The 22,097-nt window shown below is 42.5% G+C and overlaps 1 protein-coding gene across 1 annotated transcript in view; it reads left to right on the top strand.

The window, feature by feature from the left end:
- Window positions 1–21,601, top strand: part of LOC116325074 (adhesion G-protein coupled receptor G2-like) — a 54,286-nt gene extending 32,685 nt beyond the window's left edge. The window contains exons 7-15 of the mRNA XM_039613525.1: window positions 3,284–3,391; window positions 3,529–3,574; window positions 3,726–3,820; window positions 17,182–17,318; window positions 17,614–17,882; window positions 17,955–18,051; window positions 18,580–18,709; window positions 19,590–19,746; window positions 20,836–21,601. Of these exons, the coding sequence (XP_039469459.1) occupies window positions 3,284–3,391; window positions 3,529–3,574; window positions 3,726–3,820; window positions 17,182–17,318; window positions 17,614–17,882; window positions 17,955–18,051; window positions 18,580–18,709; window positions 19,590–19,746; window positions 20,836–20,930 (1,134 nt within the window). The 3' untranslated portion in view covers window positions 20,931–21,601. The remainder of the gene's footprint in view (window positions 1–3,283; window positions 3,392–3,528; window positions 3,575–3,725; window positions 3,821–17,181; window positions 17,319–17,613; window positions 17,883–17,954; window positions 18,052–18,579; window positions 18,710–19,589; window positions 19,747–20,835) is intronic.
- Window positions 21,602–22,097: the final 496 nt, after the last annotated feature.

Genomic DNA, 22,097 nt, shown 5'->3' with positions numbered 1-22,097 from the left:
CTTTTGTGTCCAGCAGGGGAAGAAGGTGACCTGTAGTGTCACTGCTTCCCCCAGTTGGAGACAATTTCCCACTCACACTTACACACTTTTATTTTCTTTTTCTTTTTTTTTCTCATTATTTTCTGTCTCTTTTCTCTCTCTCTTTTTTTTTAACCCATTGTTTTACACCCACACATTAATCCTGTTTACTCACTCCTCCAACCTCATTTTCCTTTCACCCCAACAGCTCTCACACAGTCAGCAATCAAATTCTCCATTCATCCTTGAGTACTTGGTGACATTAAATGTCACTGTTAATTTTATCAATTTTATCAATTCATTTATCATTAACTTAACACTAATCCACTGTTTAGTTTTCTTTATTTATTTTAGTTCATTTTCTCCTATTTGATCACGTTGATTTCTTAACTATTCTTATTTCACAGAAAATCAACTAATCTACTTTGTCTCCCTTTTTGTCATCAAGTAATTCACACACACTCACAGCCTGGTCACTCGCCCCCACCTTTCTTTCTCTCTCACTCACACACACACTCATTTTACTCCTCCTTTGTTCCACCTGTGAACCCACCCCTCGAGGCTGGCTCACACACACCTCATGCTTCTCACAGTCCTATTCAAACTTTCTGCGAGACACCTTCTCCGCTGTGATTCAGGACAACGCCCTAATCAGCACAAAGAGTGGATATGGTCCGCTTTTTTAGAACTCAACAAAAACAAAATTATAAACTCACGATCTTCAGATCGCAGCCTTTAACCGCGATTTCCCTTTTGTCTCAAAACACAGTCAAATTCAATCCCCAATAAACTCAAAATACACAACAATCAGTGGCACGGCCTCCCGTCCACATACAGCACAAAAACACAATCTTAAACTCAAATCTCTTAGTTCCTACACACACTCACACATTTCCCCAAACACACACTTTTAGATCGAATTCTTTTGTTACTTTAATTGACTCCGTGCTTCAAGCGAGGCGCCGACTCTAACGGCGCTTTGACACACACACACTACGCAGTCTACACACGCTGCAGTCAGTGGGCTGAGCCAAGTAGTCGTACTCTAACTAACGAAGCAACTAACGAAGCAACTTGCCCCTGTTAGGTTAAGGCTGTGTGCAGACAGGAATAGGACCCAAGGTGCAGACTCCGGAGACCAAAGGTGAACTCAAAACAGCTTTAATACTGAACTCAAAAAGGGGTAACATAACATGACTGGAAAAAATCAAAATAAACTTAAACCAGAGGACTAACAGAACACACAGCTAAGTAAACGGTAGAACGCGACAGAGAGCACAGGAAAACACAGGGCTTAAATACGCAGAGGGAGTAATCAGGGAATGGGCAACAGGAGGGAAACACAGCTGGGGCAAATCAGGACTAACGAGACAAGGAGAGCAAAACCAGATACACTAACATGAGACATGGACTTTCAAAGTAAGACAGGAAACATAACAGACTCACAGGCAGGCATTATAACAAAGGGAACAAAGACGTGGGACCAGGGCAGACAGACACTGACTGGACGTGGGGATACAGCAAACAGGGGAGACAGCAACTCAGAATCACAGACAGAAAACCAGAACACTAAAACTCTAACAGAACCCACCCAGAGAATCTAAACTAAGAATAATCCAAAAACCCAAAAAGCAAAACTAGAATATAATGAAATAACAAACTCAAAGAACCAAAAACACAAACCACTGGGTCGATGACCCAGGATCCTAACAGTAGCCCCCTTAAGGGCTGGCTTCCAGACAGCCCAAACCAGAACACCAAAAACGAAAAACAACCCAACCAGGGCGGGCGGTGGGGAAACAGGACGGAGGCTCGAAACAACCAAACAAAAGGCAAGAAACAAAAAAAAAAAAAAAAAAAAACACGGAGCCCGGAAAGCAACACAACAAAATACAGGCTCACAACAGGCACAGGCGACCAGGAAAACAGTTCAAACAAAAAGTTCAGGGGCCATCCACGGCGGCAATGACGTCCAGTCATTGGCCTGGAAAGTGGCGGACAGGGCGTGCAGGGCGAGCAGGCGGACAGGGCGTGCAGGGCGAGCAGGCGGACAGGGCGTGCAGGGCGAGCAGGGCGGGCAGGCGGGCGGCGAGCGATGCAAACGGAGGCCTGGAAGGAGGCCGGCACTGTCGGGCGCGGCGCGGAGCCAGAGATGGTGGCGCTGCAGGCGGCGCTGATGAAGCGGAGCTGGACCAGGCGGCGCGGAGCTGGACCAGGCGGCGAAAGCCCGGAGGCTGCAGCTGGACCAGGCGACGCCGAAGCCCCGGAGGCTGCAGCTGGGGAGGATGACGAGGCTGCAGCTGGCGAGGATGACGAGGCTGCAGCTGCCGGCCGGCCGGGCTCCTCGGGCCCTCCAGCGGAAGAGGCAGGAAGCTGGACGGGTCCCTCGGACTCTCCGGCGGAGACAGGTGGCTGTGGCCGGACGGGTCCCTCGGACTCTCCGGCGGAGACAGGTGGCTGTGGCCGGTCGCGCCCCTCGGACTCTCCGGCGGAGACAGGTGGCTGTGGCCGGACGGGCCCCTCGGACCCTCCGGCGGAGACAGAAGGCCGGACGGGCCCCTTGGACCCTCCGGCGGAGACAGAAGGCCGGACGGGCCCCTCGGACCCTCCAGCGGAGACGAACAAGGGCTGGTGCGGTTCTCCAGAACCCCCAGCGGGAACAGAAGGCTGGACGGGCCCCTCGGACCCTCCAGCGGGAACAGAAGGCTGGACGGGCCCCTCGGAAAACATTTACCCTGCTGTGTATTCAAAATACCTTTATACCATATAGTTTCTCCCACTAAACTACAAATTTTAATTCAGATATACAGTACATGAAAACTCCAACACATATAACATGTACAAATAACTTTGTGTCCAGTACATTATTGCCTCTGTGATTTAATAAATGGAATAGTTGTGTCTCATGAAGGAGTAATAAGTTTAGACTTAACATTGTTCTTTATGGTTTAATGTCTTCATATTTTAAACACAAAAGAATGTTTTTACTGCTCTAATTAGTAAGAGTTAATCAATTTGTTCAACTTTCACACAGGAAGAGGAAGAGTTATATCTTTAACAATAATGCATAAAATATAAATGCGGTATATATTTAAGACACTTTAACATATATTTTTATGTAGGAAGGTTGGTACACCAGGGAAAAATCTCTACAACCTTTTAATAAAATGTAAATGATATTAAACTTATTTCATAATAGACAGCAAATCTTAAATAAATATTTCCTGGAAAAACATGAATGTGATGAATTTGTATTTTATTGTAGGATGAAGTGTATGACGGAAGACTGATTGGCCTGAGTGTGCAGGGCAAGAACATATCGGGACTACAGCAGCGTGTCAACATCACCATAAACTTTACCAAGGAAATAAATGTACATAATGTGGTGATTTACTCCAGATGTGCCTTTTAACAGTATTATATTATTAAATACATTTTATCTTTTGTTCAGCAAAAGTTAATAAAAAAGGCATATATAATATTAAAACATGCAATATTTCTGTGTCATAGGAAACCCAAGAACCCTCGTGTCAGTTCCTTAATTTCTCAACAAACAGTGAGTAACCAAGCATCACATCTGCCTAAATAATGTAGAACATGAATATTTTTTTTAAACTGGAGTGATTGTTGTCATCCAAAGCTGATCTGATCTGACTTGGATGTAAAATCATCTTATGTATAATTGATTTCTTTGTTTGACTTATCAGCTTTTAGTGAGGATGGATGCATTACCCTACGGACACGTGGTCAGAATAATCTCACCTGTTCCTGTGACCATCTCACATACTTCGCTGTGCTCCTGGTAGGAGAGAACTTTTTCATTCAAAAAAGTGGAATTCGGGAGTTACATGTCTTTATAGGTTAGGGCAACTTGATCAACAAAATATAGACAAACACGACAGCAAGGGCGTAGATTTGGTTTTGGCATTGGTGGGGACGGATGATTCAACCACCGAACCCTGCCCTGTTTCTTTTTTTTTCTCCTTTTTGTCTTTGCTTCTTGATAAAAAAAGGAGAAATATACTTGCCTACATATGCTATTCTACATGCTTTTAAACCATTTAAAATCACAATTCATAGTTTTATATGTGAATTATATAATGATAAATTACTATTAAACAAATGACTGACTAAGTATTTTAGACTTTAGTTTACTTCAGCCATATAAATCAGGTATCATACAAAAATAAAAATAGCTTCAAATAGAGTCATGACAATAAAAGAATATGACTTTAAGGACTCAGCAACATTACTTCAGTTATAGTACACCAACATCTCTTATACATTAGCACTAAGGGAACACTGAATGACCTGGTGGTTTTTGTCCATAAAACTACTGATCTAAGATTACCACAAAGTAAAAGATCTCTCAGCAAAATTATGCAACATTTTAGGCACTATTGCCCCGATCAAATCAGTGAGATGGGATTTTTTATTCTAAACATGAACTACTGTTACAGCAACAGACATGGACTACTGGTGCCCCACACAACAACTCAATGTCCACTATGTGAAGAAGCCAAACACATGCCTTCTCCTCTCGTTAACTGAGATGAACTGCTGGCATATTTGTTTTACAGCAAAAGCCTAGCACATACTTGCCAACATTGAGACCTCAGAATTAGCAAGACATTCAAAAGGGCTGTTGGGGGGAGGAGTGGTATACAATATATATATCTATATATAGATATATAGATATATAGATATATCTATATCTATCTATCTATCTATCTATATATATATGTATGTACACACAAAAAACTTGAATCTTACAGTGATAAAATAAGTTAAATGTCACCGTTATTATTGTCCGGCCGGAAACAGGCTGGGGGTGTCCAAATTCAGAGGCTGTGTCCACCTGAGGACCTTGCCTTCGCGATCTAAGTGGGCCGGGTCCTCCGAAAGCCAGGTAGACTAGAAATGAGCAACTGTGAAATTGGACGGGAGATTTTCGGGAGGGGCACTGAAATTCGGGATTCTCACGGAAAAATCGGAAGGCTTGGCATGTATGGCCTAGCATAGCCTGTAACGTTATTATGGCAGACACATTTTATGAGTGAACTTGAGTTTAAGTGACTTACAAGCAGTAGCGGTTTTTGATACGGGCGACATGGGCGGTTGCCCGGGGCGGCATCACGGGCAATCAGTTTTCTATCGCCCATTTGCTGGGAGTAAGGGCGGCCTCCGTTTGCGAGGTGCGCCTGCTGCTTGCGGCACAGGGAGGAGAGGGTGGGGCGGCGGGGGATTCTCTGGCTGGCTGGAGCAGCATCTAATAACCAACCCGCAAAATAAAACAAAACAAAATAAAAACAACCCAACAAACACGAAAACACCAGACATTATAATACAGACTTACATACATACATACATATTATGATACATACATAATTTGCACCGATGTTTTTTCGATATTCTATACGCGAAAAGTGAGCGTGAGAGCCCTCGGTGCGCCTGCTCGCTGCTGAAGTCAAAGTAAACTTTATTGTCATCTCCGCTACATACAGTCCAGTATATAGAGAGACGAGACGCCGAGGCTTCAGTTACAGCACTGCAAGTAAACAAACAATATATATAAGAAGAGTAAGAAAATAAATATCCACTTTAGGACTAGGGGTAAAGGGATCAATGACAATGTAAAATTTATAATTTACAGTTTGATGATTTAAAGTCTCACACACAACCCCTCGAAAGGGGAGGGGGCCCTGCTGTTTCCAAATAGAGCACATTTCATTCATAATGTTGTAAATCCAAGCCCATTCATGATTTGAATCCTGGGTTGTGCAAAATCCCAGAAAAAAACCCTTGACAAAGTGAATCTGTGAACTCAGGTATAGGTCTATTAGGTTATGTTGTGGTGATCCTAGAGTTGGGGGATGGGTGTTCATACTGGAGTGCAAAATTAAAACCAATGGAAGATGGACAAGAAAAGTTCAAAGAAATCAGGTGCTCAGTTTAGAAAAAAGAGAAAAGAAGGGGAGGGGAAACGAGCAAAAGATACAGGTAAGCAGATGTGTCATTGGATAATGGCAGGTCATGTATCCTGAAACAATCAGAATGAGAATACTTTATTAATCCCTAATGTAGCGGCAACCTTCGGTCCTTCTCTGCCGCTTCTGCAGGACGTAAAGTTTCTGACTCGTGCTCCTGTTAAATCGCTTGGATGCGTTCCGGTAACAAAAACGAGGCGAAGGAAAAAAGGGCAAAACATTTATTCTCAGTACAAACCAAAAAAATACAAAACAAATGCCTCCGGTGGGAGCTCCGTTTACTTTCCATTTATGCTACAACGAAAACAACATTAAACGGCGACGGTCAGAAAACTGTTGCTCCACGTCCTGCTTGCTAGCCTAACCTGACTCCCCCCCCCCACATGCGGGCAAAATACACAGCCCCTTTACGACATCTATCAACACTTTACAACAACACAAAAGATTAACAAAGCAGGATTAATTTATGGAGCACAGTATACTACATTATAACATAAAATAATGAAGATTATAACTAGAAACTCAAAGATCATGACAAATACTTAAATATGGCATGATGTAACTAAGTAAAATATTGGCCTGAACTGTCTAAGCTCCAACATCCTGGCCCCTAATTGTTCTTGTAAGCCAAAAAACAATTACTCTTATACATATATATTGTTCAGAACACCAAACTTTCCAGATAACGAACAGGCAAATATACAAAGTACTTGAACTGTCCATATGGCACATTAATGTCCTTATTCCAACAGAAACTTCGCTCTGCCTTGTTACAGCAGGAACTCTTCTTAAGCTGGAACATATCTTCATGGATGCGTGCATGTGTGTGTGTTTTGGGGAGATTAGGGAATGGAGTCAGAGGTTCAAGCACATGACTCACCGTAGGAGACCAGCCTTTACCGCTGTCTCTCGAGTGATATGTAGAAGGGGCGCTACATATCACACTCTAGCAGCACACAAAGCTTCGTCACAGGTCGTAGGAGAACGTTTTTGCTGGTTTTCACCTTGGCCTGACGAACCCGACCTTTGGCATCCTCAAACGTCTGAATCACTCGACCCATTACCCATGAATTTCTTGGAGCGGAATCATCCACGATGAGGACAATATCACCTTGACTGATATTCCTTTGTGGCTGGGCCCACTTTTGTCTCCTTTGCAAGTCTGGCAGATACTCCTTAATCCACCGTCTCCAAAACAAATCTGCCAAGTACTGGACTTGACGCCATCTACGCCTCGAGTACAAGTCGCTCCTGCTGAATACTCCAGGAGGCAGCGGAGTTCTGGCTTTCATCAAAAGCAAATGGTTTGGCGTCAAGGCCTCCAGGTCATTCGGATCGGTAGAGACTCTTGAGATAGGGCGGCTATTGATAATCGCCTCTACCTCACACAGCAGTGTGTGCAGACCCTCCTCATCAAGGACCTGCTGCTCCACAACGGAGCTGAGCACTTTGCGTATTGACCGTATCTGCCGCTCCCAAACTCCTCCAAAATGCGAGGCAGCTGGGGGGTTGAATATCCATGTGATGCCTTTAACCAACAAGGCTTCTTGAATCTTTGCATTATCCAAAGCACGCACTGCTTCCCGCAGCTCCCTCTCTGCACTTACAAAGTTTGTTCCATTGTCAGAACGCATCAACTGAACCTGTCCCCTCCTAGCAATGAACCTCCGCAATGCATGAATACAAGAGTCCGTGTCCAATGAATTTGCCAGTTCAACATGCACAGCCCTTACTGTCAAGCAGGTAAAAACTACGCCATACCTTTTGATCATGGACCTACCCCTTTTGACTTCAAAGGGACCGAAATAGTCCACACCAACACTCGTGAACAGTGGCTCATCGGGCGTGAGCCTTTCAGTAGGAAGATCTGCCATGATCTGACTTGCCGCTTTCCCATGATGCCGTCTGCAGACAACACACTGGGACAAAATCTTCCGGACAGCAGCATGGGATCTTAGTATCCAGTACTTCTGCCGTACCTTTGATAGGACATGATTCCTGCCACCATGTCCAAGATCCTCGTGAGCAGATCTGAGAATGAGAGTGGCTATATGCTGATCCTTAGCCAAGATTGCAGGGTGTTTTATCTCCTCTTGCATGCTAGATCTGCTCAATCTGCCGCCCACTCTCAGAATGCCATCTTGTACAACTGGCGACAACTGACAAAGAGGGCTATCCTTTGACACTGTCTTTCCTTGTCGCAGCTTGGCAATCTCTTCGCCAAACCGCTGCCCTTGACTGAAGCGCACGATCTCTACTTCCGCCTCAGCCATTTCACTCACAGAAAGTGGCAAGATGGGAAGGTTAGCTTTGAGGTGTGTCATTTGCAGTGTTGGGTAAGTTACTTTAAATTAGTAACTTAGTTACATTACTAGTTACTTCTCTAAAAAAGTAACTCAGTTACTTCAAGTTACTCGTTACTTTCAAAGTAACTAGTTACTAGGGAAAGTAACTTTGGTTTTACTCAGAATTCTCTTGTTAATGTGTTGCTTCCTAACTGGATACCCAGCAAGACTGCCAGTCTTCTAGCTTGCTTACTTGCCACAAGTGCACTGTGCCACCTACCAATAGAAAGGAAAAATAATGTGCACATTTCCACGAGAGAAATCCCGCCTGGACCGTCGTTGACCGCCGCCATGATTCTAGCCTGCTTTTACATCCAACACAAAAACTGCAGTCGTGGTGCTTTTGATTGCACTCAGAACTTGGAAATTCTGCCTTCTGAATAGGAAGATGTAGGTAACACCAGACTGCAGATGAGCTGCATACAGGGCTGGACTGGAACAAAAAAATCGTCCCGGGGAATTTGACTAGAGACCGCCCACCATTATAGGAAAAATCATAAAGCCTTTGAATGAAAACAAACACTGTTGTGACAGTGATGTACACTGTTCTGATGGTATATATGTATCAATCTATCAATCGTTTGTTGTAAGACTCAGATAATTATTTTTTAAAAGCTAGACATTTTAAATGAGAATAATAAAGAAAAGTATTTCCTTGTGCCCCCCCTTCCCTGTTAATGCCCTACCTGGCCCCTGGCAAAACTTTGCTAGACCCGCCCCTGCACAGTTACCAGCTGTCAGCTATGTAGAAAAGGATGCTGGTGTTATTTGTCTCTCAGAAACAGTTCATAACTTCCTTCAACTCATCCATGTCACCTAAAAGGTAAACCTGTTTCTCCATCACCTGTTCAGCTCTGATGATTCAGTAAGGACATCTCCTGGTTTCATCTTCATGTTTCCCTCTCACCAGATAACCAAACCGATATCATGACCAGCAGCTTTACAGCTGTGGCTCCAGCAAACATCAGCTGATACTAGAAATTAATATTAAATAAATTCTAACAACAGCTGATCAAGCTTAAACGTGCTGCTGTTGTTTAGCGCGACATCCGCTGGTTTCCTCTTTCTGGCGCAGTGGGCGATAAATAAACAAGAGAGAAAAGCCGATCAGCTGATCACTGATCAGTTTCGTGATTGAAGTAGAAACAGGAGAGGAGAGAATGAGAAGAAGAGGCAGCTGTGCAGCTTCAGCTTTGTGTCTTTTTCATTGTAGCTGAAGTCCAGGACAAACTGTGTTCCTTTTCACCTCAGTACGCAAACGCGAAATATTTTCTCTGAATACGAGACGATTCTGTTTTTACGGGACGGTTGGAAACTCTAATAATTAACCGTATGAACAAAATAAAGTTCAACATCAGTAACATAGCACCCACACAGCTGTATAGAAACTCCGTCATGCTAGCTAGCACGCAGTACGAAAAAGTCAGCATACTGAAAATAAACTCCACCTAAACTTGGTTTATATCTGACTCCGATAGACTGCAGGTCATAACTTCTTACCTGAAGTTCAGTTCACCTGACACGCGGACCGCGGCCGCTTGGGGTCTCTCCTCTTGCCTCCTTTTCCTTCATCCACCTGCTGGCTTCCACCACTTGCTAATGTTATTGAATCTGTGGAAGCTCCGCGATAGCACCACCGCAAGTAACGAGTAACGAGCCTATCTAAATCCCAGTAACGAGTAACGCGTTCCTGGTTTTGGCATAATAACTAGTTACCGTGCTCGTTACCACAATAATAACGTAGTTACTGTAACGCGTTACTTAATAACGCGTTAGTCCCAACACTGGTCATTTGCTTCTCCTGCTCCAGCCTTTGACTTCCTACATCCAACCTTCCAAAATAGAGATTCGCTTCTAAATCCTTCCTCTTTTGAGTGAGAAGCTTCAGCACACCTTTTAATCTCAGGACCCATGCAACGGCTCTTTTAACCCGATGCCAGCTTGAGTAATGATGAATGAGCTGAGAGGTGGCGTCTGCACCTTCTTCAACCATAAGAGCATATACTGATGCTTCTTTGACTTCTGGGTCATTACAGATTGGCTGGCATACACTGTCTGGCATTTCTGGCCACTCCATTTCTGGTTTCATGATGAAATCTGGACCTGTGATCCATGTCTTTGCCTTGAGAAAGGCACCAACACTGAGCCCTCTGGAAGCAAAGTCTGCAGGATTGGCCAAGGTGTTCACATATCTCCACTGAGAGACAGCTGATCTATCCTTAATGGCAGCAACTCGATTGGCAACAAACGTACGAAACCTCGCTGTTTCATTCTTGAGGTACTTAATCACGGACGTGCTGTCCGTCCAAAAGACAGACTCCTCCAGCTCCAACTCCAGTTCGGCTCTTACCATCCTGTCCATCTTTGCTGCCACCACTGCAGCAGTAAGCTCGAGTCGTGGTATGGTAACTGGCTTCAATGGTGTAACCCTGGCTTTACCAATAATGAAAGCACTATGTGGCTGGTTCAGATTGTTTTTGAAACCAGGTATGTGGCTATGCCATACCCCTTTCACTTGCGTCGGCAAAGTGGTGAAGTCGAGCTGAAGTGATCTTGCCAAGGTTGACTGGTCTCACACATCTGTCTACCTCAAACCTAGCTAAGTGGTGCAAACTGTCGACCCATTGTTGCCACTGCAGAGACAGAGCTTCTGGCATGATATCATCCCATGCATGCTTTGTTCTGCTTAGCTCTTGCAGGATGTGCTTCACTGGCAAGATCAGAGGGATAAGATCCCAAGTGGGTCATATATAGTGCTTACCATCGAAAGCAGACCTCTCCTTGTGAGTGGTTTGCTCTCAACCAGAACTCTGAATTTCAGCGTGTCAGACTCCACGCACCACTGAACCCCTAAAGCTCTTTCAATAGGGAGGCAGTCCCTTTCAAGATCGAGCTCCTTGACTTCTTTGGCCCTGTCATCCTCAGGTATAGATGCAAGCACGACTCTGCTGTTGGAAATCCACTTAGTGAGCTTGAAACCTCCTGCAGCGCATAAAGCCCTGAGGTCCTGAATCAGTGAGATTGCCTGCTCTTCAGTGCCAACAGATTTTAGGCAATCGTCCACATAAAAGTTCCTTAGAACAGTGTTTGTTGCAATATGGTTGAACCTCGCCTGATCGTCCTCAGCACACCTTTGCAGCGCGTAGCATGCACAGCTTGGTGAAGAAGTTGCACCGAACAAGTGAACTACCATTCTGTATTCCTTGAGGCCTTTACCAAGATCTCCCTGTGGCCACCACAAGAATCTCAACAGATCAGCATCCTCAGCGGGAACCCTGACTTGATGAAACATGCCTTCAATATCAGACATGAAGGCAACTGGCTCCTGCCTGAACCTGATCAAAACACCTATAAGGGAATTGGTTAAGTCTGGCCCCTGCAACAGCTGTGAGTTCAGTGACATGCCTTGATACGTGGATGCACAGTCAAATACCACTCAATTTGTGCTTGGTTGGGTGGTAGACCCCATGATGTGGGAGATACCATATTCTGCTACCACTTTTAGAAGTTTCTGCCACGGGAACTTCTTCGGCATAGCCCCTTTCCAGTGTCTCTGTCATGAACTTTGTGTACTCTTGATGAAACTCACTGTCTCTTAACAGCCTCCGTTTCAGGCCTTCTGCTCTTCGCACCGCCACAACACGGTTGTTTGGAAATACAGCCCCCTTGTTCTTTAAAGGAAGGCCAATGGTGTAGTGACTGTGAACCTGCTTCACTGACAGCGACACAGACTCCATAAATTGTCTGTCTCTGGCTGACATTTCCATTTTCTCGGACGACTCATGCTCAGGGAAGTCATACTTCATTTGCTGCTGCGAGAGCTCCTCTAGCTTTGTCACCGATATCCTGTTCACCATCACCGGTGGCCACTCAACAGCTCCTTGAGCACTACCCTCTTCTCTTAGCAGAGGTCCATTAATCGTCCAGCCTAGTGCAGTTTTTACAGCATATGGGCCGTTGCCCTCACTGTTGATAACCTTCCAGGGCTCAAGCGCCTTTGGTACATTCGTTCCTATTAACATACCAATTTTTCCATTAATCTGCTTGAGCTGAACCTCCTTCAAATAAGGCCATCTGTCCACATCGCTCTGTTGTGGAATGTTCTGGAATCTCTGCCTGTGTGAAAACCTGGGGAATCTTCAAAAAGTTGTCCTCATCCAAACCACTGACCTCGAGACCCATAATGACATGAGTACTGATTGTCGCTTCTTTTCCCATGGTGCGGAGCAGAATGTTGGACCTTTTTCCTGTGACGTGTAAATCCCTCATCAACTCGTCTGTACAAAAGGTTCCAGTGCTTCCTGGGTCTAAGAATGCATACGATTCAACTGTTGCGTTGCTCCTTGAACATCTGACCTTCACAGGCACAATTGAAAGCGCACAGACTGCTTCGCCAGCCCCGGTGCAACCGCATGTTTCACTGCCTGCTGCTGGAGAAAAAATTGCTGCTGGTTCCCTGATACTTTTAGCGTCACTATCAGGAGGAGAGTACTGCTCCTTATGCAGAATGGTGGGATGTTTCTGAGAACAAGTCTCACACGTGTGTCTTTGCTGGCAACCCTTACTCAAATGCCCCTGTGACAGGCAACCAAAACACAAACTCTTTGATTTGAGGAAATCAAGCCTTTCTCTGTGGGGCTTTTGCTTGAGGAGTCTGCAGGTATTGAGGTTATGCCCTCCCTTATGACAGAAAAGACACTGTCTTCCACCTGTAGAGCCTACATTTTCCCTTTCCCTCTTTGTCTGCTCAGCACTGTTTGACACAGGTGTCGTATTAGTAGCAAAGATGCTTTCCCTCTCCTTGAATTTCAGTGCATTCTCTCTGCGTACATTTGGTTTGCCCTTGTCTCTTGACAAAGTGGTGTCCTGAATGTTACCAAACAATGGGTGAGAAGCGATCTTTGCCTGCTTCTCTACAAAACTGACCAGATCAGCGAATCTAGCTCTCATTGCTGTGCGTTCTTGAATGTCACAGGCGAAAACTTTTCGTCAACACGTAAACGGCGTTACGATTCACCGAAAACGGAGATTATTTAAAACTCCTTTTTTGCGTTTATGTGTGGATGAGGAATACAGAGTTCGTCACGCAACGACAAAGGTATGTGCCTCTTTTCACGTCACGCTGTGCGCCACGTTATTGTTTACATGAGATGAATTGCAGAATGGCAGATAGAGACAAAATACTGTTACTGTTAATCTGACTATCTTCAGGTTTTACACGCTTACATATACACACGCAGTTACTGTCCCTCCATTTAGAAAGGCAGAGGCGTCATGGTGTAATTATTTTACATGTAGTTGTTTTTTTCCCTATGTAATAATATTCAACATTGCTGTCAATACATTTTTCAAAAAATGCCTCTCTGTGCAAAATGGCTTCAAAAACAAAAACAGCTGTGGGATACTGTTAGTCCGTGATTTGAACCGAGGGAACAAATTACGGCAGGATCAGCCTGATATTATTTGTATCCCACTGTAACTTTACTGCATAAAGAGCTAACATGTCCAAAATGTCAGGAGTAGTTAGTCATTACAAGAAGTGTTTGTGAACTAAAAATCAAGAATGTTGGATACTGTCTGTCTGTGATTTGGAGAGCCCAGCGCGTGCTCCCGACGCAGGGAAACTAATTTTGCAGGGGAGACCTACCTTGGCACTTGTGCAGGTGAAGCCAAAGGGAAGATATGCTTCACCATATTTTCTAGTCTTTGGCTTGGAAGGAAGTTGGTTTGGAAACATATTTGGCGATGCTTCATCTCCTGCTTTGCGTTTGTGTGGGAGCCCCGTCAAAAACCTGTCCCTTATGCTAGAAGTGTCCAAGCGTTCTTTTTTTTTTTTTTTTCTTTTCATACTGCGCCCCCCCTGCAATGGCTCTGCGCCCCCCCTAGGGGGCGGGCCCCACACTTTGGGAACCTCTGTTATAGACCAATCTCCAACCTTCCTTTCATATCAAAAATCCTTGAAAGAGTAGTTGTCAAACAGCTAACAGATCATCTGCAGAGGAATGGCTTATTTGAAGAGTTTCAGTCAGGTTTCAGAGCTCAGCACAGCACAGAAACAGCTTTAGTGAAGGTTACAAATGATCTTCTTATGGCCTCTGACAGTGGACTCATCTCTGTGCTTGTCCTGCTAGACCTCAGTGCAGCGTTCGATACTGTTGACCATAATATCCTATTAGAGCGATTAGAACATGCTGTAGGTATTACAGGTACTGTACTACAGTGGTTTGTATCATATCTATCTAATAGACTCCAATTTGTACATGTAAATGGAGAGTCCTCTTCACACACTAAGGTCAATTATGGTGTTCCACAGGGTTCGATGCTAGGACCAATTCTGTTTACATTATACATGCTTCCCTAGGCAGCATCATTAGAAGACATAGCATAAATTTTCACTGCTATGCAGATGACACGCAGCTCTATCTATCTATGAAGCCAGGTAACACACACCAATTAGTTAAACTGCAGGAATGTCTTAAAGACATAAAGACCTGGATGGCCGCTAACTTTCTGCTTCTTAATTCAGATCAAACTGAGGTTATTGTACTCAGCCCTGAAAATCTTAGAAATATGGTATCTAACCAGATTCTTACTCTGGATGGCATTACCTTGGCCTCCAGTAACGCTGTGAGGAACCTTGGAGTCATTTTTGACCAAGACATGTCCTTCAACGCACATATTAAACAAATATGTAAGACTGCTTTCTTCCATTTGCGCAACATCTCTAAAGTTAGAAATATCCTGTCTCTTAGTGACGCTGAAAAACTAGTTCATGCATTTATTACTTCCAGGCTGGACTACTGTAATTCATTATTATCAGGATGTCCTAAAACTCCCTGAAAAAGCCTTCAGCTGATCCAAAATGCTGCAGCAAGAGTCCTGACAGGGACTAGAAAGAGAGAGCATATTTCTCCTGTATTAGGTTCCCTTCATTGGCTTCCTGTTAAATCCAGAATTGAATTCAAAATCCTGCTCCTCACATACAAGGTCTTAAATAATCAGGCCCCATCTTATCTTAATGACCTTGTAGTACCATATCACCCTATTAGAGCACTTCGCTCTCACACTGCAGGCCTACTTGTTGTTCCTAAAATATTTAAAAGTAGAATGGGAGGCAGAGCCTTCAGTTTTCAGGCCCCTCTTCTGTGGAACCAGCTTCCAGTTTGGATTCGGGAGACAGACACTATCTCTACTTTCAAGATTAGGCTTAAAACTTTCCTTTTTGCTAAAGCATATAGTTAGGGCTGGACCAGGTGACCCTGAATCCTCCCTTAGTTATGCTGCAATAGACGTGGCTGCCGGGATTCCAATGATGCATTGAGTTTTTCCTTTCCAGTCACTTTTCTCACTCACTATGTGTTAATAGACCTCTCTGCATTGAATCATATCTGTTATTAACCTCTGTCTCTCTTCCACAGCATGTCTTTCATCCTGTTTTCTTTCTCTCACCCCAACCGGTCGCAGCAGATGGCCCCGCCCTCCCTGAGCCTGGTTCTGCCGGAGGTTTCTTCCTGTTAAAGGGTTTTTCCTTCCACTGTCGCCAAAGTGCTTGCTCATAGGGGTCATATGATTGTTGGGTTTTTCTCTGTACCTATGAAGCGCCTTGAGGCGACTTTTGTTGTGATTTACGCTATATAAATAAAATTGAATTGAATTGAATTGAATGTTGTGGTAAGGCAGAGGTCTAACAGTGTGCAGATCTGATCGGGTGTGAAGTTGGTCACACTGTGTGTTTTTCTATCCAGGTATTCTTTAACTATAGTAATATAATCTTTGGAATCATTTTAATGCTAAAAAATAAAACAATTAGAAACTTTCCAGATGGTATTGCATGGCCAATCAAAATCTGACAGTACCTTTACTGTGTTCATAATTACATCAACTTTGATAAGATTCACAACACCACTGGCTGAAGTGTAAACATGACAGAGCCCCCACTGTGTCTTACAGACAGCTGCAGACACTCACTGTTGTACCTCTCTCATGACCTCCTCCATATAAAAAATGTCATCCCTCCATCAGACATGTTACCAGTGATTTTCAATACAGTTCTTATGTAATTTATTGTGCATCAAGCTTTTCTGAAGAATGGCTTTTTGACAAGCTTTTTTTTTACTGACCCCTTAGAAGCTAAATATAAATACTTAAGGGGTGACTCAAGATTTTCATAGTACTGACTTTACTGTATGTTTAATATTGCTATATGTTAAAACAGAAAGATTCCTTTATACTGTATTCATAACCTACAACACTCATCTCTTGCCAAAATGTTTCCTCAACCATAGTGTGTTAAGAATGTTGCTGCACTGGGTGTGCCCTGCCTACCTCATGTGATTCCTGATACTGCCACTAGATGCCCCAATTTAAAAAAAAAAAAGTCATCTTGTTCTGTTACAAATGCTCCCTTTACACTCATGACTACAATCTTCATTTCTTTGTTAGTATCATCCCTATCTTATCTGTGACTTTTTTTTTTCATCTACATCTTCGTTTTACAACACCTATGCTGGTCACTTTAATTTACTGAAACTCCCTGAAATAAAAATCATGTTCAGGGTGTCGTGATTTTAATTTGATATAGCCAAAGACTTGAATGATGACGAAAAGAAATATTAAAACTTGACAAACGACTGTATTTCCCAAATCATGCGTCTGTCTCCTGCTTATTGTACTCTATCAAACTGCACTGTTACATACACTTCCTCTATTCTTGTTGCTTATTATGTATTGACTGCTTTACTGTTTTTGTGTCTTTTTGTTTTTAATTTATATTCACTGACTACTTGTCACAAATGAACTGCTGCAAAAGTGTATATGTATTTTCTCCACAGGTGCCTGTTTCTGACACAAATGGCACTGGGTCCCTCTCATCTAAAGACCAGGAGATTTTAACATACATCACGCTGATTGGCTGCAGTCTGTCTCTTTTTGCCCTGGTCATCACTGTTTTGCTTTTCATCACAAATAGGTAATTTATTGAATGACATGATTCAAACCTCAATCCGTTCTTTCTCTGCTGTTCTTAGTAGAATCCTCCTACCCCATCGACTCTTCAGCATCTACTATCATCTTCCAGTCCTATCTGACTTTTTTAACACCACTGTCAATGAATAACCTTTTTGTCTTTTTTCTTTATTTTAGTCTTTTTTCCTTATGCCATCATATCTCTGTTTATATTGTCCATACTTCTAGATTTGGTCTAATTTTATCCCTAATAGAACAAAACCAAAAAGTTTGTGAATCACATCTCCTGTATTTGCCAGAAAAGTCAGAGAAGATCTTTCTATGAAGGTCCACATCAACCTCGTGATCGCCCTGATCCTCCTCAACCTGCATTTCCTGTTAACTTCCACCGTAGCAGCAGTGTCCTCCACTGGGCTCTGTTTATACATGGCTCTTGCCCTTCACTACTCTCTGCTGACCACTTTCAGCTGGATGGCCTTGGAGGGATTCCACCTCTACCTTCTCTTAGTCAAAGTCTTCAACATCTACATCAAGAGATATCTGCTCAAACTCAGCATGGTGGGATGGGGTGAGTGGAATAATTTAAGCAAGAAGCTGTTAATATCATCATTTAAATAACTGTTCAGTTCTTGTGTTTCAGGTGTTCCTGCAGTCATTGTGTCAGTGGTGGTGATCATAGGCAGAAGCTTTTATGGTCTTGTCTCTCTGGACACGTCTAACTCCAACAACACTCATATGTAAGGAAAATATTTGCAAGCATGTAAAATTGAAAAAAGAAAATTTAAAATAACAATTCATATTTATTTATTAACTGTCGGTATACGCATCAGAGTGTAGAGGAAAACTGTCATAAAAGGGATAGAAATCAAACTCAATTTTACCAAACACTTATTTGCCTATACTGAGTAGTCTCTGGTATATTTTACTACATGTATCTAAATTATCCGCTATACCCACCCCCAAAAAGTTAATTCTGTTCATCTGGATGTAATGTTTTCAGTAGGAGAAACATTTCGTCACTCATTCAAATGATGGGAAAGGCTTGAGGAAACCTGCAGTCAGCTGAGACTGAAGAAGTCACTTGGATGAGTGACGAAAAGTTTCTCGCACTGAAAACACTACGTCCAGATGAACAGAATCAACCTTTTGGGGCGATTTCCCTACCTGGATGATTGAGCATGCACCAATACACCTGCAATAGGATTTCTATTACAGAAAGTACTTCTTAATTCAAACACGTATTATCTAAACTCCCTTTCTTTTAGATGCTATATAACCGATGACAAGGTAAAGATGGGGACTACACTGGGACCATTCATCTTGGTGTTCCTCTTTAACATGATCATGTTTGCGGTGACAATCAGACGAGTTTGGATTCTACGCAAAAGCACAGAGGTACGGGGCAGTTTTGTGTTGCTATTGTCAACATGTCGTATGAAAGCTCAAAAAATAATAATAAATTAGTCTTATCAACAACTGGTAGTTTTACATAACAAGAAAAATAAAGACTATCTCTAGTCACCACTATTGTTAATTTTTATTTTACATTAGTCATTCCTTTTAAAGGATGAACTATATGATTGTCTGTTAGCTTTTAAGACCAAGTACATTCTCAAAAAAAATAAAGGAATACTTTTTATTCAGAGTGTAGCATTAAGGCAACTTGATGAAGTGAACTTCTGGGATACTGATCTGGTCAGTTCAGTAGCAGAGGGAGTGTTTCATCAGTTTCAGCAGGTTTGACGTTAATGAAATTAACAGCGAGAGCTATGGATGCCATTAGGTATCAGGATGAAATCCTTTGCCCCATTGTCAGACCCTAAACTGGATCAGTGGGTTCTTGATTCCTCCTGGTCCATGGCAATGCCTGGTCTCATTTGGCAGTTCCTGAGGAATGAAAGACCTGATACCTTAACTGCCCCCCACACTTTTCTGACCTAAATTCAATAGAACACCTCGGGGACATTATGTTTTGGTCCATCCGATAGTGCCAGTTTCCAGCTCAACTGTCCAAGAGCTCAGTGATGCCCTGGTCCAGATCTGTGAGGAGATCCTTAAAGACACCATTCATCATATCATTTTTTTTTCCATTGAGATCTGTTGTGTTTTCAAAGTGTTCCTTTAAATCTTTTGAGCACTGTATTACATTTTGTAGTAATTTATTTAAAAACAATCAAACAAAAAACATAGTTTAGTATTGACTATTTAAACACATTTATCTAACTGTGTGAGATTGTATATAATCTCCTGTGTCATTGTATATTTCCCAAATTAGTTTGGGCAGAGTAACCGTGACAGAGCCAAGAAAGACATTTGTACCCTGCTGGGAGTCATGACTCTGCTCGGCATTACCTGGGGCCTGGTCTTCTTCTCTTTTGGCTACCTGACCACTGCTGGCGTCTACCTCTTCTGCATCCTGAACTCACTGCAAGGTCTGTATAACATTTTTGAGCATTAAGCTCAGTTCTGTCATGATATTAGAGCTATTGTAGGTCACAAGTTTCTGTGTGGCCCCCTCATGGGAAACAAAGTAATGCAGGTGTGCAGGTCATTTACAATACATTTTAAAAAATATTATTTTGTAGTGATTCAAGATTTTTGGAGAGTCACAGAAGATTTTGAAATTTTAAAAATAGACCAAAGAATTCAAAGGCTTCTAAATGTCTACTCTATAATATTGGTTGCACTGCATTTCTGAGAGGAACACATTATGTTTAAGGGAAAGCGCTTTCTATTGGAAAAAAAAATACTTAGGTCTCTCATGGCAAAAAATCCATATTTCTGTTTATAGTTGCTAGTGTTGTATTCATCTGTGTTTACTGTGTTAATTTCACCCTCTGTGTACTTTTCTTTTTATTTTGGGCACCATGTATTTAGTTCATTCATGTTTCCGTATTTTCCCTGGTTAGTTATCTCACTTCCTGTTTTATTTTAGAGTTTGTGTTCCTTGTTTGTTGTCTTGGGTTTTATTCCTCTTGTCTTGTCTGATCATTCTGTTCAGCCATGTCTTGTTCTCCCCAGCTGTCTTCGCTCCTCTAATCAACCTTCAGTGTATATATTGTCACTGTCTCCATTGATCCTTTTTCAAAGCACCTGTTTCTGTTACTCGCTTCCCAGTGAGGTTTTTTCCCCCTTTCTTTGCTCCTCCCCAGTCAAGCCTCTCTCCTTGGCTTCATGCTCTAGTTAGTGTGATTTTCTAAATTCTAGATCTGTAGACTACAGTTTCCATTTGTACTCATGGAAGTCAGCCTGTGGTGTTTTTTCATTGTACATGTACAATGAAAATAAAGGTCTATTCTATTCTATTCTATTCATTAAATGAATTATTCGCTTTAAGTTTCAATCAATCTGTCTCCAAGCGTCTGCGTTTGGGTCTCTCACAACTTACAATCTGTACATCCTGCAGATTCTGACACATAGATGAATTACTACTTTTATTTTGAAATGTGCATACTCATTGCATCTCCTGTACACAGTCTAAACATTTGCTTCTCTCCCTCTCTCTTCCTTGTTCCATGCAGGTTTCTTCATCTTCCTGTGGTTTATGATGTCACTGAGAAAGCCTAAAACCGCAGTTACTAAGACAAGCAGTGAAACACGAAGCACCAACACCTAGCTTACACACAACTACCAATACCCTGAGAAGTTCCTTTGTGTGTGCTGTTGGAATGTGTAATGTAATATTAACTTAGAAACATTGTTATATACTTGAGTTTAAGAAGAAACAGTATCAGATAAGATACCAACTGACACAAAAAAATGTATATGGATGTATGAAGTGGGAACATTTTAACAGCTCAAATGTAGTTTGAAGTTTTCTTGTTATTTCAATAGAGTCTTTGCGGCAAGCAGTTTATCTTAGAGATTAGACGATAGATCAACTGTCTTTTCTGCACCTGCTTTCAGAGATCAGAGGCAAAACAACTGAAAATTGCTGTTTTGTCACATATTCACCAGTGGCCTGGTGAATATCAGATGTTAGTTTTAAATGAAACTCATCTGGCATTAGTTTAGTGTTTTATAAGGCTGTTATGTTGATTGATTGCACATACAGCGTTTTGCTTTATTGTAATAGCACTGGTTTGAAAATTATATTATATTAAAGCACATGGTGAATCACTAAAGGCTGTGGTGTTAGTAATAACAGTAATAGCTGCCTTATTGCACATGAATCTTTACTCGCACATGTATTTTCTGATATCATTCCAGGAAAAATAAATGAACAAAGTTTCTTTATAGCTTATGTTTTTGTAAAATAACTTTGCATATTTTTGAAATTAAACAGAATTTTACCTTCACCCTATGGATATTTACAAGTTATGTGCATTCTAAAGGTGTCACGGCTGGGGCAGCAGTCGTGTGGTGTGGTGAGAAGAAGGATCCAAAATGCAGGTACTGGCTGGGGTGCGAGTGAGCTTTATTTACAGAAGTGACAAAGTGGCAAAACAGCAAGAGCAGAACGGGGAGTCAACAAACATAAACTGGGGAAAACTAAAGAACTAACCTGAAAACATAAGGACACAGGATGAGGAGCAAAATGCACAGAGAATGATGGCAGAGAGACGCAGAATGAACACTGGGTTACACAGAGTAATGCAGACGACACGACAAGGAACAAAGGTAGACACGCACTATAAATACACACAAGGTAATGAGGGGAAATAACACGCAGGGGTGGACACAGCTGGAACTAATGGGCATAACGATACACAGACCTGGAAGTAAAACAGAAAAATCACAGACTGCTTTACAACACAAAACTCCGGGACACGAACAGAGCACA

The sequence above is a fragment of the Oreochromis aureus genome, linkage group 1, assembly GCF_013358895.1.
Source record: "Oreochromis aureus strain Israel breed Guangdong linkage group 1, ZZ_aureus, whole genome shotgun sequence".
Classification (NCBI taxonomy): domain Eukaryota; kingdom Metazoa; phylum Chordata; class Actinopteri; order Cichliformes; family Cichlidae; genus Oreochromis; species Oreochromis aureus.
This window is presented reverse-complemented; position numbering and strand designations above follow the sequence as displayed.